A 17,383-nucleotide genomic window follows, 5' to 3' on the forward strand; every position below is an offset into this window, starting at 1 on the left:
GGGACACTAGTGGGCGTAAAGTGTACTGCAACTCAGCTTTTATTTATTTAACATCATAGTGACGACACATCTTTGAGTTTTTACATAGATCTATTTATGGAGCCGGATTAACTGAAGATCCATTACATATAATTATGATTGGTGCAGATACAAAGCAATACAGAATAACCATTTTCTGCAGTCATGTAGTAAGGAAAAAAATCAACAGGCTTAAATGAATACATTTAATATCATTCTCCACCTCTATAGTAGGGCTGCAAGTAAAGATTATTTTCATTGTCGACTAATCTGTCGATTATTTCTTCAATTAGTCGACTAATCATTTTCTCAAAAAATGTGTTAAAATGTTGAAAAATGTCGGTCTGTCTCTCCCAAACCCCAAAATTATGTCGTCTAATGTCTTGTTTCGTACTCACGCCAAAGGGTTTTAGTTCACCGTCATGGGAGAGTGTATAAAGCTGCCAATATTTGAACGTAAAAAGCTGCAATAAGAGTATTTTGGGGTACTTTTATAGTACTTTTCTATGAAAAATGACTCAAACCGATTAGTCGACTACTAAAATAGTCACCGATTATTTTAATAGTTGATTAGTCATTGATTAGTCAAATAATCATTGCAGCCCTACTCTACAGTAGGTTAATCTTAATGAAAAATGAAAAAACTTAATTTACATATGCTTTTTTACTAAATCACAGTGTTAGATTTTCTTTTAAAAACATTATGGCACTCCCTCTTCAAATGATTTCAATATGTTTGTACACTTGTGTATTTGTTGCATATTTACACTGTTGTACAGAAACCGTAACAGTGAAATATCTGACATAAACACCACAAAATAAAAAGGAAACGAAAATGCAAATGCTGCCAAATGCTCACAGCAACAGTATATGCATGCATTTCTAGTATAAATAGCCCATTTAAGATATAATACATCTCTGCATTTTCATTTTTACAACCTGTTATAAGTGTTAAATATGACTTTAGTGTGTTTATTTTTAATAGTCAGGTTGCCCTTTTGTAAAGTGACATTTCCGTGAGAGCCTTGTCTTGAACTGGTCGCATCACTCTTCGTCACTACTGCTGCTGCTGCTGCTGCTGCTGCTGGAGGAGGACTGTGGAGAGACACAGAAAGATTTATATGAATTCATATTAATACAGTTTAAATGACAGTTTTAAACACAAACAACAAGGGTTTACTTTAATACTAGATGCTTTTTATTAAACACAAAATTAATTAAGCATTTTTAAGATGGAACTTTGGGGCTGTGGGAACCTGTGACAGGCATTTTTTTTTTTTTACTGTGTTCTAACATTTCTTCTGCACATTAATCAACAATAAAAAATAATCTGCAGTTGAACCACTAATTACCACAAATGATGTAGAAAACAAATGACTTTCCATTAGTACTATTTACATCAAGTGTTTTGTTTGTGCTCATAAGGCATCATCATGTTTCATAATACAATCTAGTAACGTGTTATTGTTTGTTTTGATGTGCCGTGATGATATCATTATTCTCAGTGATAATAATTACTATCTCTCTTCAAGTAAAACCTAAACCATGTTGATCCCTGACGGTGCTGTGACTCTTCAGCTGTGCTGCACTTTGCACACGTTGAGTCACGACTGAATTAGCATTGTTTGGTGATGGTGTGTGTTCGCAGCGGTGACTGACGTGAAGTTATAGGCCCTGAGGCTGAGGGGCGTAGGCAGGTTCAAGTTTCATCTTTTTATCTGGCACTGGCGTTAATACTTCACCTACAGGAGGAGCCGTTTCAAACAATTCTAATGTGGCCTGTCTTACAGCTAAAGCTCACCTTGCCGTGTTTGAAGCCCTTGTGTCCTTTCTTCATCTTCTTCATCTTCTTCATCTTTTTGTGGGCTTTATGTCCGACCAAACCCATGCCCATTCCAGCCAATCCTCCAGCGCATGCTCCAGCCATGGGATTTAACCCTCCAGGATAATGACCTTTGTGTTTATCCTTGTGTTTATCCTTGTGGCCTTTGTGGGCTTTATGGCCTTTTGGGGAGTGTGGATACGGACCAGGGTGAACACCTGCCGGAGGGACTACTGGATATCCACCTGGAGCTGCAGGATAAACCCCTGGAGGTCGATAAGGCATCGCTCCAGGTGCATTTGGTACCATGGCTGGGTGCATGCCAGCCGGGTATTGACCAGCTGGGTATGGCCCAGCCGGGTACGCTGGATGTGGAGCTTGGGGGAAGGCACCTGATGGGGGTGCAGTAGGATATGCAGGGTTGTAGCCAGGTGGGAAGACAGGGTTTGGTGGACCCATTGGAGGAGGAGGACCTGGTATACATAAAAGCACACATACACACTTTATTCTTTACAACACCAGGCATAAGACAAAATAACTGTATGCTTATTAAGTATGATTCTCACCTTGATTTGGCCACATGGTGTTATGTTTTTTGACCTGACAGGTCAAACACTTCAGGTCTCTGAGGGAACAATGAGAAAGAAAATGCACTTAATGTTAAGTATAAATACATGTCATGTTAAAAGCAACCATTATTAGAAGTGTTACTACACTGTAACTTATTAAATAACTTAATATGTAGGTGTAGATTCAACTTTTTTTTCCAAACAATGTAGTTCTGTAGTTTCTGAGAGGATATCCTCTGTATCTGTCTCCACATTTGGTTGGTATACATGTTATATCTGTTATAAGTGTGCCATGTAAAAAGTGTTTGACCAAAACTCAGAAAATTTAAATCAGTTTTACAGGTTCCAATATTACAATACATTTTTTCAGGGGGCTGTACTCTGTAATTTATCATACAGTATCAGAAGAGCAAAAATCTCTAGTATTACTTTTGAGATATTTTAAAGTATTTGCGTCTCATTGTAACTTGGTGGTGAGCATATATAGCTGTCTTTCTGGGTGTTTTTTTTCATTCCACCTGTAAATTTTTTATGTCACAGTATTCTTTTTGTCTTTTGTCTTATTTAATCATATGTTTTAATTAATAATTGTTTTGTCCAACAAGATTTACAATACACAACATTTAGAGAAGTAGCAAATGTTCACATTTTAGGACCTTAAATTATTTCTAAATGTTCAAAACTGTTGATGATTCATTGATGGAATAATTATTTCAGCACTTGTGTATAGAAAATGTGGCGACCACCATACTATATATATCAACATAAATCTTACGAAAGGGTACATGGTGTCACAACCTGTGTTGGGGAAGCTACTTTGAAAGCACAGCTTCGCAAGCTAATGATTACTTTACACTGGAAGGCGTTGAACTACAGCAAAGATAACCTTGACATAGATAGTTTGTTAACTAAAGCCTCCTATTTAAAAATAAATAAATATAATCCTCATCAAATTGACATGTAGCCTACCTAATATACAAAATTATAACAAAATATTCTACAAAAAAGGTCACATGCCACTGATGCCAACATAAATGCCACTTAATTGAGTTTACTGCAGAGTGCCCACTTGTTTACAGGTCACACACACAGTGCAGGAATGTCAGCTTGGGTTTTGTACACAGTGTCCATCAGTCAGACACCTGTCTTGAGAAACCAGGTGGAGGTATTGCACCAAGCAGGATGAATCAGGTAACTTCTAAAATAGCATGCAACACCTTCTCTGAACATTTATTAACTAGCAGTAATCAAAATTTATGATTAATACAGGTGAAGGGAGTCCCAAATTGTTTGTAGTTTCTGTAGTTAACTATATTTTAAAAAGGCAAAAAAAGTTATCAACTATTTGAATCCCTATGCAAATATGAATATAACTTGACTACCAGCAAACTATGGCAAAATATGGTTAAACTACTAGTTTAATTACATGTACTTCACTACTCCCCAACACTGTCATACAACAGTATTGTAATAAAGCAAAACTTTATTACAACTACTAACAAAATACTTGAATAAAAACTATACCTCTTGCTAACATAATTTAGCCATTTTCAGACACATTACATAAACACACATGACAGTTAATGACGTGACATAAACTGTAGTCTCGTGTCTCAACAAGTATCAGTAATTTCGCAACACTTTCTCCATTCAGCTCCACATTACAGGTATGATATGACAGAAATCACAAACAATGACTCTAAATCATCTTATTGCTGTAGTTTCTCGTTGTTTTGTCACACACACGCCATTTGTAGTCACTGTGTGTCAGCATTAACGTCTTACCGTGGAAACTCGCCTCAGGTCCGATTAAAGTTTATCAGGAATTCTGAGCTTCGTGTTTTTCTTCCGCATTGAGACCACAAAAAACAGACACATCAGGAAGCCACGCCCGTTGTTAAAGGCTACGTACGTCATTTACGTCATGGCAAAAGTCCAGCTGCAGGCTTTGGATGAAAAGTTGGTCTACGTGTTTCTATGGTACAAAAGATGATGATAATGTAATCGATGTTTACTCCCAACCATTGTTATATTGTTATATTTAAAAGGCAACACACACAGGCCTGACTTGGAGTTATTGACTCACTTCATAGGCACACATATTTCCATTTTATCATGGAGTAACAGTTATATAAATAGCTACATAGAGTTTTCTACAGCTTAAATTAATGTAATTTAACCAAAAATAAATAACTAAACCAATCTATGCAGAACAATCTTTTAATAATTTTAAAGAAGACTTTACTCAGATGTTTTTAATCTCTTATTATTTTTGTAAATTTAATGAATGGCCCTCAGTGTCCTAATTTCTAATTCCTCTGTGTTGTATCTCTACCTCTGTCTGTGTGTTTCAAAGTCAAGGAAGGATCCTTAAATGGCTGAATTTCAAGGATGCTACGTCATCAAATCCAGTCTAAGGACTGTTCCAGTGTTAAGGATATTTCAAATTCTACTGAGGACTGAGTCCTTCATTCAGAGAATTTTCAAGGATCCATGTGTGTATCCTCAGCAGGTGTAAAGTACCCACGATTCTTTGTCATTTATTTGGATTAATATCTCTAGGAGTTTTTATCACACAAGCATAAAAAATACTACTACATAAACCCCATACTTTACACTTTCCAATATGTCAACTAATAAGATTTTTAAAATACAGTGATTAACCTAAAACATAAATGTTTTTAACTTAATAATTTACGGGAGTGAGAGTGCTAAGTGCCACAAAAGTTTCATTTAGCCTACCTATTTGTTTTTTTAGTATAATCCAGAAATATTTTCTCCCTAAAAGTCACACGACTTTGAAAATACTGCTACATTTGCTCAAATTGTACAACAACATTAGAGAGTGCCAAAATGATCACAGTATCCTATAACCACCTCATTCCTTGGTAGGAAGGATCCTTGACTTTGAGAAACACCTCATATGTCTCTGTCTAAATTAGCAATTTTCTGATGTCTTTATTTTGTGCCAATATCCAAAACTGCCAATTTTTTACGCTATTTTATTTATTTGTGTGTGTGCACTCACCATATTTTGTGTTTTTGGAAATAAAGTCAATCAATTGTATTTCTGCCCCGTATGTTCATCACTGTAATTCCCCTATCTCTCATATGCACTGATGTTAGTCAAGAAAAATGTGTTTTTTGTCAAGTATATTTATTGATTTTTCTTCTTTTTATAAACAACATCAAACAGCTCAGCACAACGCTGGTCTGCACAACCATCAAGAATTAAAATGATGAAACCTTTAGATATGAATTTAAAACAACGGTACAATCCACAGGTGCAGTGTCTTTAAGTGTTGAAGCCACAGTACAGTTTGAGAAATGGAGGTATAAAGGAAAGATTCAATTCTCAATTATTATGGAAAATATGGAAATATAAAATTTGGCTTGAAAAGGAAACATTGGCAGTGCAGTTAATACAAATAATGATAGCTGTGTTCAGTTTAGGTATGTTCACTCCAGGGTTCAAGGTAAAAGCCCGTTTTAATAGGAGGAGCACAGCTATTACTCATCACGTTAATCATTGTTGTGCTCACTTGTAAGCCATGACAGCATCACAGTGAGTCAACATGCACAGTGCCAGGAGGTCAGCAGTTAAATGAAATTCAGCCATCATTAATTTTATTGCGCTTTTTCTACTGTGACATTTAAAAAAATGTTTTCAATTAAAAAGGGCCTGTTGTGCACGCTCGCTCACTGGTGTATTAAATGTAACAGAGCCATCATTAACAGTAATGGCTCCAGCTGTTTTTTTTGCTATGACAAGTCAGAGTGTCTGCTGTGAAAAATAATACTGTAAATGACTAGAAGTATCTTTGTCTTTTTAATAATTAGCATATTATTTAAATACAAAACCAAAATCAGAAAGAAAATTATGCAAACAATACAAACTAACCAACTGCTAAGAGTGAAGGAGGAACATTTTCTTTTCTTGCAAAAACAATTATGTGTATTCAAGTCAAACAGTTGACGTCCTGGGATGAAAGACAAATTTCTTTTTTTTTTCTGACAATAACGTGAAATCAAATCAAATTATGCCATTATAGACACACTTTTTAATCTTATATTATGTAGCTGGATTATAAATCATTAATCCAGTTGTAGTTTTTAGTAGAAAGAGAGAGTGTAATGGAAACATGTCCAAGTCAAAAAGAAAAAGAAATCATACTTAAACAAGGGGCAGCTGCACAGTTCAATCTGATAAATATATATATGTACTGAAAAGCTAAACAGTAGGTAGTGTTGTCACGATCCTGGGATTTCAAACTTTGACACAATACCTTGAAAAACATCTACCGGTATATTCAATACCATATTCGAAACCACAGTTTCTTTTAAAAACAAGGGAAGAAGGCAATGAGCAACAAAAGAAGATATGACCCAAAAAATTAACAGGAAATTTGTAAAAAGAGAAAATTAAAAACAAGAAAATTAGTAAAAGAAAAAGAAAGAACATTAAAAACAAACAAGGACATTATAAAAGTCTGTTACATAATTTGAAAGTGTAATAATCACAATAATAAATATAGTTTTCCCCTAGCTATTATCTTTGCTGTTTTCTTCTTTTCCCTCTCTGCATTGTTTGCCTTCTTATGAATGATTTCATTTTTTTCCCCTATTTTTTCTTCCATAAATAATTTTCTAAATCTGTTACAATTGTGCAATTTCTGGGACATTTCTCATTAGGTTAATTATTGCCTTTTTTCTTATGTTTTTGAAAGAAACCACACCAATTTGCTCAAGGTTCAAAGGTTTAAATACTTGCAGAAGGCGTTTCAAAGGGTTAAAGATAAATATATCAAGGTTATGACATGGCAATGGCTTTTCTCTTCTTGGTTAGTAGCAGAGAGCAGCAGAATTACTGTAATAATCATTAACAAGAGAAAGCGAGAAAGTGCAGGTGGTATATGTGTATGGATACTGTGGAAAATGAGTATTAAAACTATTTCAAAGATTCAGAATCGATGTATCGATAAATCACTATTTTTGAAACACTAAAAAGCGGAGACACAAAGAGTACAGTTCAAATGCTTGATATGTAGATTACAACAGGTCAACTTAAAAAGTCACGGAGAGTAAAAAGACTGAAGAGAGACTAATCTGTCCACAACACAGTGAGCAGTCAGTCGGGCGTCCGGGTCACCGTCCCAACAGTCTGTCAGGAGCTCCTGCAGCACAGAGCCCTGAAGGTTATGCAAATGTTGTCAGTACATTAACAAACCCAGCTCACTATCATCAATATTTGCATGAGCTATCCAGTAGATTTATCATCATTGCTGCCTAGCGAGTAGTAACAAAAAAAAGTATGTTCAAGTTAGAGGCACCTGTGTAAGAATACCTGTGGTAGCAGTTCCCAGTGTTTAGGTATGGAGGGTCTCTTGTCCATGTGAAACACGTATCGGATGAGGCTGTCCAGTGTCACATCGGCTCCCAGCTCAGACTCGTAAGGCAGCAGATACTGTGGAGCGATGCCGCCTGCAGATGGAGACATACACATGACTTTTAACATCCATTTATTACCGCAGGATACTGTATATAGGTAAAGTGTATTCAAATTGTGAAAATCTGACAGCATTGATTGATGCAATATTTATTAGCTTTGATTAATTATGATGATGAGTGCTGTTCTTTGGCTGAAAAATCTATCACACTCTCATCCACCAGTATCTTCCTAAGTTGTTTTCTTAAATTTGTCTTTGAGAAACGTCCTGAGAAAATGTCGGTGAAGATTCATCATCAAGCTCAACCCAACCCAGAGGACATCTCTCTCTCAACTCACTCAGGTAAAGCATCGAACTGAATCATTAGGGATTGTAACACCTAGTCCTGCTAAGAATTCTCTCAGTCATCCTGGTCATGGTAATCTTAAGTGATATATCGTAGGCAACTAGACTTGCTTGAGTTTCTTGAAGACGTTTCAGCTCTCATCCAAGAAGCTTCTTCAGTTCTAACAGACTCTGTAAGGGTTCACACCCACACAGGGTTTTAAGCCTGCGACTCCGCACCAGTCTGTTAGAACTGAAGAAGCCTCTTGGATGAGAGGTGAAACCGTGGCTGGATCAATTGGGAACCACTGAGGTACAGAGTTTCTGTGGATTACAGTAGGTGGAGAATTAGACACCCTTTTCAATTACCGATGGTTTTCCATGACTGTCTGATCAGTGAAGTTTACCTTCAAATAAATCAGAGCAGCGCATCCAGATCTCCCACAGCAGCAGTCCCAAAGCGTAGATGTCCGCCTGCATGAGACACCAGCTGCTGCTCAGGTTTACAGAGCCCTCCAGGATCTCAGGGGACATGTAGCGCAGCGTGCCCAACTGAGCATGACCCTGCAGATAGATAGTGGTGTGTCCATATATTAGACGTTGTATGTTTTTATTTCTTCTGGGAGAAATTTTAATGAACACAAAAGCAGTCATATTTTACAAAGATGACTACTCACCTTTTTATAATTTCACTGTACCATGAATTAACCATAATTTGTGGCTCCACCTGGGTCTTACCTTCATGTTTGTTGCATGGCTCTGCCAGCAGCGACGTCCCGAACAAGAACACAGGATGGTTGAGCATCCGAAATCACACAGCACACAGGTACCATCTGCTCTCACGAGCACGTTGGAGCTGCTTAAGTCTCTGTGGGCCACAGGAGGTTTATGCACATCTGCAGGAAATTACACGCATGTATAATAATTAGCAGATTTTCATTTATTTAGTTGAAGAAATACTCAAACCTCATTCGTCAAGCATATCAGCCTCCCAAAGGCTGGCAAGACTGGCAGGCACTACAGGTGAGATGACACACTCAGCCAAAATAATTCAAATCTCACCCTCTCAGCAATATTGTTTAACTGTGAAGTCTGCTTCATGTTTATAATCAAAAAATCCCGTAATACGTGAGCTGTTTGTGTGCAGCCAGATTTTGAAAATCAGCATTCACCTGAAAAATTCTCCCCTGGATGTATTTAATTCTGTTTGATAAAAACTGTTCTAATTATTAATCATGTTTGATATTTTAGCTACAATGTGCACACAGACTCACATGACAATACAGGGATGACTTTCTGTATTGGTCTACAACAACACAAACATGCAGGCACACATTTGTTCACAAAAACATTTGGACCAATACCATGTCTGTGAAGGTCAGAGTGGAGATAGGAAAGTCCCTGCGACAAAGACCGGCACAACTTCAGTGACATCATCCAGTTGGTGGTGTGTTTAGACAGATAGGAGTGGAGAGAACCCTGAAATCAAAGGGACGCCAGTTATTTCTGTCCAAGAACGTGAACACTAAAGAGTTTAAAGCGTCTGGCCACATCGGCTTCACATGTACAGTAAGGACAGGAGTGTGAGAGACGATAGAAGTTGAGCTAGATTTCTAGAAATCATGTATCCACCTTTTAGGTTGGTATGGTGAAATTGTTAGGAAACAGTTGCCTGTTTCCAAATCCAGCAGATACAGAGCAACTTTATTATTCATTTGAAGTCGTGTTTGTGTACACCTGATGAATTTAAGTCCACTATTCACTCACTTTTAGGTCTCTACCAAATCCTGAGGGAAACATGGGGCTCTTTAGCTGCTAAATGTTCCACTATGTTCACCAGCTAGTCTCCAGCTGTGTCTGTCTGCTGATTGGTGCGGAGCAGGTAGTATACAGTGAGATTTTAGAGCTTTTTCTCTGAAACCAGCTGCCTGCTTGTGCAGGCCGAACAGCTTAACAATAAGCTGAAACTTACTGTAAAGCTGCAGATTCATGTGATAAGCCTCTGTAGTTCATGACTATGAGTGACCACATTCACAGTCTTTACACTGGGCCTCATTCACTAATATGTGCATAGAAATGCTCTTACTACTTGCATAAGGTAAATGTGCATGCACAACTACCGTCAGATTCATGATTTGTTGGCTCTGTGTGTATAGTACTATATCTGGATGATTCAAAATTGAAAGGTGCGTTCCCGCTATCAGCAATCAGCGTACTGCCATGCTCCCATTTCTCAATATAAAGAAATACCTTTGCCCAAAAGCATATTATGGAGAAAGCAGTTAAGCTGATTCTATGCGCAAACTAAGGCCCAGACACACCAGTGTCAGGCCGCCTTTAAGTGTCTTTAAATGTCTTGGCAGCCAGAAACAGCTGATAAGCCATTTCTTGTTCTCTTCAAATATGTTATGTCGGTCTCTGATGCGCGCTCTCCTGAAGGCACACAGTGCAGCATCTTCCAGTAAGGCTAGATAAGATTAAGATATACTTTATTGATCTCCCAGAGGGGAAATTCAAATGTCACAGCAGCATGAGACAAAAACAAAAAGACATTAAATAGAATAAAGATAAGAGAGAAAAAAAGATAAAATAAAATACAATTGCTACATAAAGATGAATAAAGTGACTAAAAATGGCAGACAAAGTGTTGAATAAGAAGAATGCCATCCTAGCACCTGCTTCAAGGTAAATCAGAATATTTCACATACCATGGATGCCTGTTTATATCAACAAGAAGAACAACAATAGTAATAATAATATTAATGATAACTTCATGACACTAAAAATTGGTGGTAGTAGCCGTCATTACAGGCAGATTCAATAAAAACAACTGAAACCAAAACTGCTGCATTTCAGCATGGACACACTCATATACTCCACTGTAAGCTACGACCGTGACACTTTTTTATAGTCAAACATTTTAATTATGACAATAATTGATGAGGATGAAAGGGCGTCAAATGAGTGCATGCTTTCTTAAATGAACCGTTTTAAATATTTTTATCTATTAAAGACTTTTTAATGAATGTGGTTTCGAAATCCTATGTATTTAAGTTGTGTGTTTACATTTTCTAAAATTGCCAGGTCTTTATCAGTTGTGTGTACGCATGGTCTGAGGCGCTTCTTAACTTGATCACAAAGTGAGAACAAATTCAGGTAGAAAAACACTGATGAATTCCAGTTTTGAGCATAAAACATTCATAGGCACACTTCAAGCACAGATTTCTGCGTACACACTCTTTATGAACGAGGCCCAGTGTTTTCACATTCTCATTTGATTGTTAGTATAAAAATGTTGATTATAGCCACTTACAGCATTCAGTTGTGGTCAGATGTCACATTTTTTTAAGAATTAATTTGCTTATGAGAGTTAAATACTTCTATAATGACTGGTTGCCACTCACATATTCAGCAAATTGCAGGACGATGAGCCAACTCCCTCCATCCTGTTTCCTGCCAGTACCCAGGAAGTGGACAATCCCAGCATGCTTCATCAGTGAGAGCTCATAGACCGCCTTCTCTGCAGTAAATTTATGTTTCCAGCCTCCAGGGAAAACTTTCACTGCCACCATGGATCCCTGGTATTTCCCCTGCCAAACAGTTGCAAAATGCCCATGGCCTACAATCTGGAAAATGCAGATACAGGTCACATGCAGGTAAAATGACATTACTATATTACTTACCTATATTTTGCAAACAGCTCACCATACAGTATGAATCCATGTGATAGCTGAGCTTACCTGCTGCAATTCAAGGTCAGCAACGTCAATCTCAGAGGTTGTTGTTGTTGTTTGGCAGGAGCACAGCCGTGAGACACTGTAATCGTCGAGGAGAGGTGGATTCTTCTCTAAAATAATGAGAGTAGACAGGTCTTGTAATGAACACTCACACATTGAAGGTAAGCTGACAATAAAGTCACTGTTAATTTTCTCTGCTAGCTCGAGTGAAAAGCCACAGAAATCTGAGTGAGAGCAACAAAGGACAGAGGTAAAAGGGAGTGTTACAGCGGAGATAAACACCAAGGTCAGATGAGAATGAAACAGTTACAAGGTCAAACAAAGACATCATGAGAATCTGAGGTTAGAAAATGTGGAAACATGACTGAACAATGTTTTTCTCTCATCCTTTGAGAAACATAGAAGGTATCTGACACAGAGACGACAAAATCTTTTTACCCGTTTAAGGGCAACAACTAAACAGCCTGTCTGATCTGAATCCATTATTGAGCCACTAAAGATGATCATTCAGCAGCTGTAATCCCCTAACTCCATTTTCCCATGATGAGTCAGTCATGTGGGAGTGGGGATTTTTTTTTGGATGAAGTTTGTTATCTATATCTGAGGAATCAAGACAATAAACTCCTCTTGTGTGTGCCCTCAGGCAACACCTGCAAACATCAACAGCTGACTCACTGCAAAGGCATCTATTGTAGAGACAGGAAAGGTGGGAAAGAGAGGGGAATGACATGCAGCAAAGGGCCACAGATTGGATTCAAACCCCGGCCTGCTGCAAAGGACTCAGCCTATATGGGGTGCACTCTCTACCAGGTGCACTAGAGGTCACGCCCAAGTGAAATTAATAAATATATTTTGTAATTTCTAACTTGATATTGAAAAAAAGGATCTTACTTTTCTTTTTAAATAGGCTCCTTTGTTTGGCAGCAACGATCATGAAGCACAGCAAAACTCCAGTCAGAATTATTACAACAGCTTTCATGTTGTTACCTAAGAAGAAAACAAAGAGTGTATGTTAATATTATCTGTGAATGATAAAAAACACACCGCTTAAGTCAATCAAATGTACTTCTTACTTGACATGTTTCCTTATAAAGTGAAAACAGTATGTTAAAAACTAGAATTAGCGCCTCATGACTGTTTGCCTTCGCTAACCAGTCAGGTTGCAGTTTACATCCATGTCTGTCCAGACTCATATATGTAGTGAGGACTTTAATGGAACTTAAAGAAAGTTATTAAGTGTGTTTTTTTTAGGCATAATATGATTGATTGATATGATGATTCGTATACATCTTCACCCGGCAGCACAGAGGATCAATACAATCAGCACAGTTTCAAGATTTGTGTCACCAATTGATTATCTGAAGTGTCTCCCCTTCTGTTCCTGTGATATAATGTTAAATAATCGTCAGATAAGTGTTTTTGCAGAACATAGTGATGTCACAGTGAAGTTGACCTTTGACCTTTTGGATATAAACTCTCATCACCTCATCATTTTACTCTATCTGATGTTTGTGTGAAACTTTGTCATAATTAGCATATGAATTTTTGAGTTGTGGCCAAAAACATGTTACAGTGACGTTTGACGTTCAACCACCTAATTCTAATCAGATCATGATATAATTTTATCGGAAGATCCCTTAGCATTTCTTCAAACTGTCAAACTTCAAATTAAAGGGGAGTAGAAGGCGGTTTATCTGGAGGAAACGCTGGTGGTTGGGGGGGGGGTGCAGGGGTGTAATCGTCTTTATCACAAGCTGGTCTCAAGCTCGGAAAAAAACAAACACTTAATGGCACTTTGCCACTAAACAAAAGGTCTTAAAGTTCCCATCCCTGTAACGTCATTCTGCAATATAATCTCCTGACCTTTGACCTGTGTTGTGCTGATGCTGGTTTATTGTACAAAATGATCAGTCATCTGTTTCGTACCGCATTAAAAGAGTTTCTATTGCTACGGTCAGATAATGGGAGGACAACGTCAACCAATAGACTGTGCAATACAGCACAGATCTACTAAGTTCAGCAGATCAGCCGTCTGCATTAGAGCAACAAATCTTTGGTGCTCAGTCACTACCAGCTTATACAAGGCAGTGCTGCTGCTTTGCTTATTTTAAATTCAGGATAAATTCATGTGTGGTACTTGACATTTGTTCCAAACTCTTGCTTAAAAAATATCCACTTTTGTCACTACAAACACTGCTGGAAATGTCCCGAACTTTCATTAAAAAAATACACTGCTTGGTCTCACACCATCCAACATCCCCCCCTCCTCTTGATGAAAAACTCAGCTCAGGTACAAGTAATCTGAACTATGTCACATTAGAAATGTTGCTATGATATGTACAATGAAATGTAACATATCTCTGGTTTGCAGAAGTGCACGATGCCAACACTTTATTCTGGCAACTTGGCTGTTAACAGAGATGTTATTCTCTGTTTCCTGCCCAGGGACTACAGATGTAAATCAGCTTATAGCTAACTCTGCCACAGCTGCATTGCATTGCCCCTGTCAAATAAATAAAGATTTTCTGTGATGAAAAGACAAATACCCCACTCTCGTCAGGATCTGATTTCATCACCAAGTTGTTTGCAAGTTGATCAGTGAGTGGTAGCAGTCTTAATGTTATCATACCTACAGAATAAGAGTAGGTGGGTCGAGGCTCTTCTGACTCTGTGGTCCATGTGATGTTGGTGTTGCAGAGGTCTGTGTTGCACACACATTTGATGAGTCGACTGTTGTGTGTTTTTGCCTTGCAGGTTGCATCTGGGCATGACTTTTCAGCCATGTCACAAGCTGCAAGAGAAAAATCAGTAACACAATTAAAGAAAATCAATTAAACCAGAATAGATTCTAAATCATTTGATAAAATTTGAAGTGCAAAAATGTGTAGGACTCTTATAATGGTACAAGAAAAGAATCCAGACCAGTCCAAACATCTTAAGTTTTTACCACAGTTTCTTACCGAGAAGGTCAACCTCTGGGTGACCATCGATGATCAGAAAATAGCCCACGCAGCATTTGGAGTCCTCACAGAGCTGCACAGACCCATTCACATTGCCAGCAGTTATGTATTTGTTGTTCTGAGGAGTCACTTGAAATGCACACCGTCTCTTCTGAGGAAACGACTGGCCTGAGATGCATGTAAAGATGCATTCTGAAAGGAAGGAGAGAGACAAACAGCTGCTGTAGATGTGGTTTATCTGGACAAATATGACCTCCCTCAAGTATTTTCCTGATGCTTGTTGACCCAAGTGATATGCTCTACTAAAGAAACACTCTTTCCAGGAACATTTTATCAGCGCAGTAGTTGCAGGGCATACGCTGGTGGCATTTATTGCAGCATTAGGCAAAAACAAGACTCAAAGGAGGTCGACATATTCATATCTACATCCACTCCTGCAGGATTAAAATGTGGTCGGGGGGTCTCCGGGAGATCCTCCCTAGAGATTTTTTTTCTATATGTAAAAAAGCTCTATTTTAATGCTTTTTTTAGTCACTCTGGTACCTTATTTACATTCAAAGAACATGACTTAACATTTTATTCTGGGTTACTCTCAAACAACCCAAAAGACAGAGAGAAAGACACACACACATGCAGCTTAAGAGTTTTAAAAGGAAGAATTTCCGATCGCGAGTTCACTCACCCACAGCCAAAATCAGCCACCACAGTTGCAGGATCATGGTCACTAAGCCCGGACCGGCCAAGCAGGGAGTGTTTATCAGTCCTGGGAATGTGAGAGGAGTTTCCCACGTTTCCCAGCATCACTCCCACTGCCACACACCTGCATGTACAACATATACTGTGCGCATAAACCGCCATTCAATATTATTCAATCAATATTATCATCTACCACTGTTAAGGAATATCATCTGTACTCAACTAGAGGGATGCCTTCACTGCAGCTGCTGATCTAGTCCTTTTGAGCCACAGGTAAACTTAAAGCAAAAAGGTTTCAGACAAATTCACTGGGGCCACAGAACGAGGCACTTTAACCTGCACTGGTTCCCTTTTTTAGAATACAATTCAAAATCCTTCTTTTTGGTTTACAAAGCATATATTAGCACATATAGCTCATATTATTATAGCCCCTCACAAACATATGGAAGCCCAGTAATACCAGGAGAAGCAGAGAATGGTTTAAATATTAGACAGACAATAAAAACATACTCATAGTAAGTTAAAATTATGAGATTATGTGCCAGGATTTACTAAATCAAAACCATAAAATACTTAATAAAAGTTCATCCATCCATTTTCATCCCTCTCCAGCTTCTCCTGGGGGACCCCAAGGCGTTCCCTGGCCAGATGAGATATGTAGTCCCTCCAGGGTGTTCTGGGTCTGCCCCTGGGCCTCCTCCTTAACAAAAGTTCTGACTTTTTAAATAAAAATTTACAATGAATTAATTTTTTGTAATTACCTTGGCAAAATGTTCATCATCAGGTCTAAATTTTAATATGTAGCCCACAACACTTTGTTTTACGATCAAACACCTGCAAAACAGATGACATTCCCATTATCCAGAGTAACTTGGAAATAAAGGTTGGAGATCCCAGTGAATAAATGTGTAGGAAAAAATATGTAGAAACTACATTTTCAAAATACATAGAGACTGCAGTCCACACACATTATGAGACAATGGGCCCCTGAGCACAGATATGCAAAGGACCACACAACATCTCCTTCACAGGAGCAAGATACAGCCTTTAGATGGTTTTGCATCTCTTTGTAGTTATTACACATCCTTTTGAGGGGTTGTCTCTTATTGTGGTCATTTTGTGTCTCCTTTTGGTAGTTTTGTGTGACTTGAGGGGCATTTCGTCTTTTTAGGCCACCATTTTGTGCATCTTTGTAGTTGTTTGTGGCCTGTTGAAGTAATTTTGTGTCTCCTTGTGGTCATTTTGTGTCTCTTTGTAATTGTTTTGCCCGTTTTTGCCATTATTTTGCATGTCTTTTCAGGTCCTTTGCATTTCTTTGTGGTCAATTAGAGTCTCTTTTCAGGCAGTATGTCTTACGTTTGGTGACATTTTGATGTAAAGGCCAGTGGGGGCCCCTGACACTTTGGGCCCCTAGGCCTGTGCCTGGTAGACCCGTTCAGTAATCAATCCATGACACTACAGACAGGATGTTTATGAGAGCATTCTTGAAAACTACTTTTTCCTCAGAATTTCTGCCCTTATGTCTTACAAAACATATGAAATCCTATTTAAGTTTTAGGCCAAATGATCATTTCCAGTTAATTATAAATGCAGTAATAAAAAATCAACTTAAAAGTTGCTGTTATGTGTTTTGTTAGTATGCTAACATGCTAAACTTTGAGCATGGTAAACCCATTGGGTAACGTTAAACATTATTCTTGCTAAACATTTTCAGCACTGTCATTGTGAGCTTGTTAGCATAACTGCAAACTATTATTGTTACAACTACATATTTTGTCTTGTCAGTTTTTACTTTTTTTCCGAATTTTGA

At 38.0% G+C, this 17,383-nt stretch overlaps 2 protein-coding genes across 2 annotated transcripts; both read right to left on the reverse strand.

Moving 5' to 3' along the window:
* Window positions 1-16: 16 nt before the first annotated feature.
* On the reverse strand, window positions 17-4,316 carry prr13 (proline rich 13). Its single transcript, XM_050038944.1, has 4 exons — window positions 4,195-4,316; window positions 2,407-2,465; window positions 1,820-2,313; window positions 17-1,113 (listed from the first exon to the last, which is right to left on the reverse strand). Exons 2-4 carry the CDS (start codon window positions 2,420-2,422, stop codon window positions 1,063-1,065), a joined length of 561 nt encoding a protein of 186 aa, XP_049894901.1. The 5' UTR covers window positions 2,423-2,465; window positions 4,195-4,316; the 3' UTR covers window positions 17-1,062.
* Window positions 4,317-5,560: 1,244 nt separating this feature from the next.
* On the reverse strand, window positions 5,561-15,659 carry LOC126386090 (anti-Muellerian hormone type-2 receptor-like). The gene is made up of 11 exons (XM_050038216.1): window positions 15,560-15,659; window positions 14,878-15,069; window positions 14,547-14,708; window positions 12,809-12,904; window positions 11,921-12,027; window positions 11,585-11,806; window positions 9,545-9,659; window positions 8,919-9,076; window positions 8,588-8,744; window positions 7,754-7,890; window positions 5,561-7,598 (listed from the first exon to the last, which is right to left on the reverse strand). Exons 1-11 carry the CDS (start codon window positions 15,594-15,596, stop codon window positions 7,482-7,484), a joined length of 1,500 nt encoding a protein of 499 aa, XP_049894173.1. The 5' UTR covers window positions 15,597-15,659; the 3' UTR covers window positions 5,561-7,481.
* Between the last annotated feature and the right edge of the window lie 1,724 nt (window positions 15,660-17,383).

The sequence above is a fragment of the Epinephelus moara genome, chromosome 24 (assembly GCF_006386435.1).
Source record: "Epinephelus moara isolate mb chromosome 24, YSFRI_EMoa_1.0, whole genome shotgun sequence".
Taxonomy (NCBI): domain Eukaryota; kingdom Metazoa; phylum Chordata; class Actinopteri; order Perciformes; family Serranidae; genus Epinephelus; species Epinephelus moara.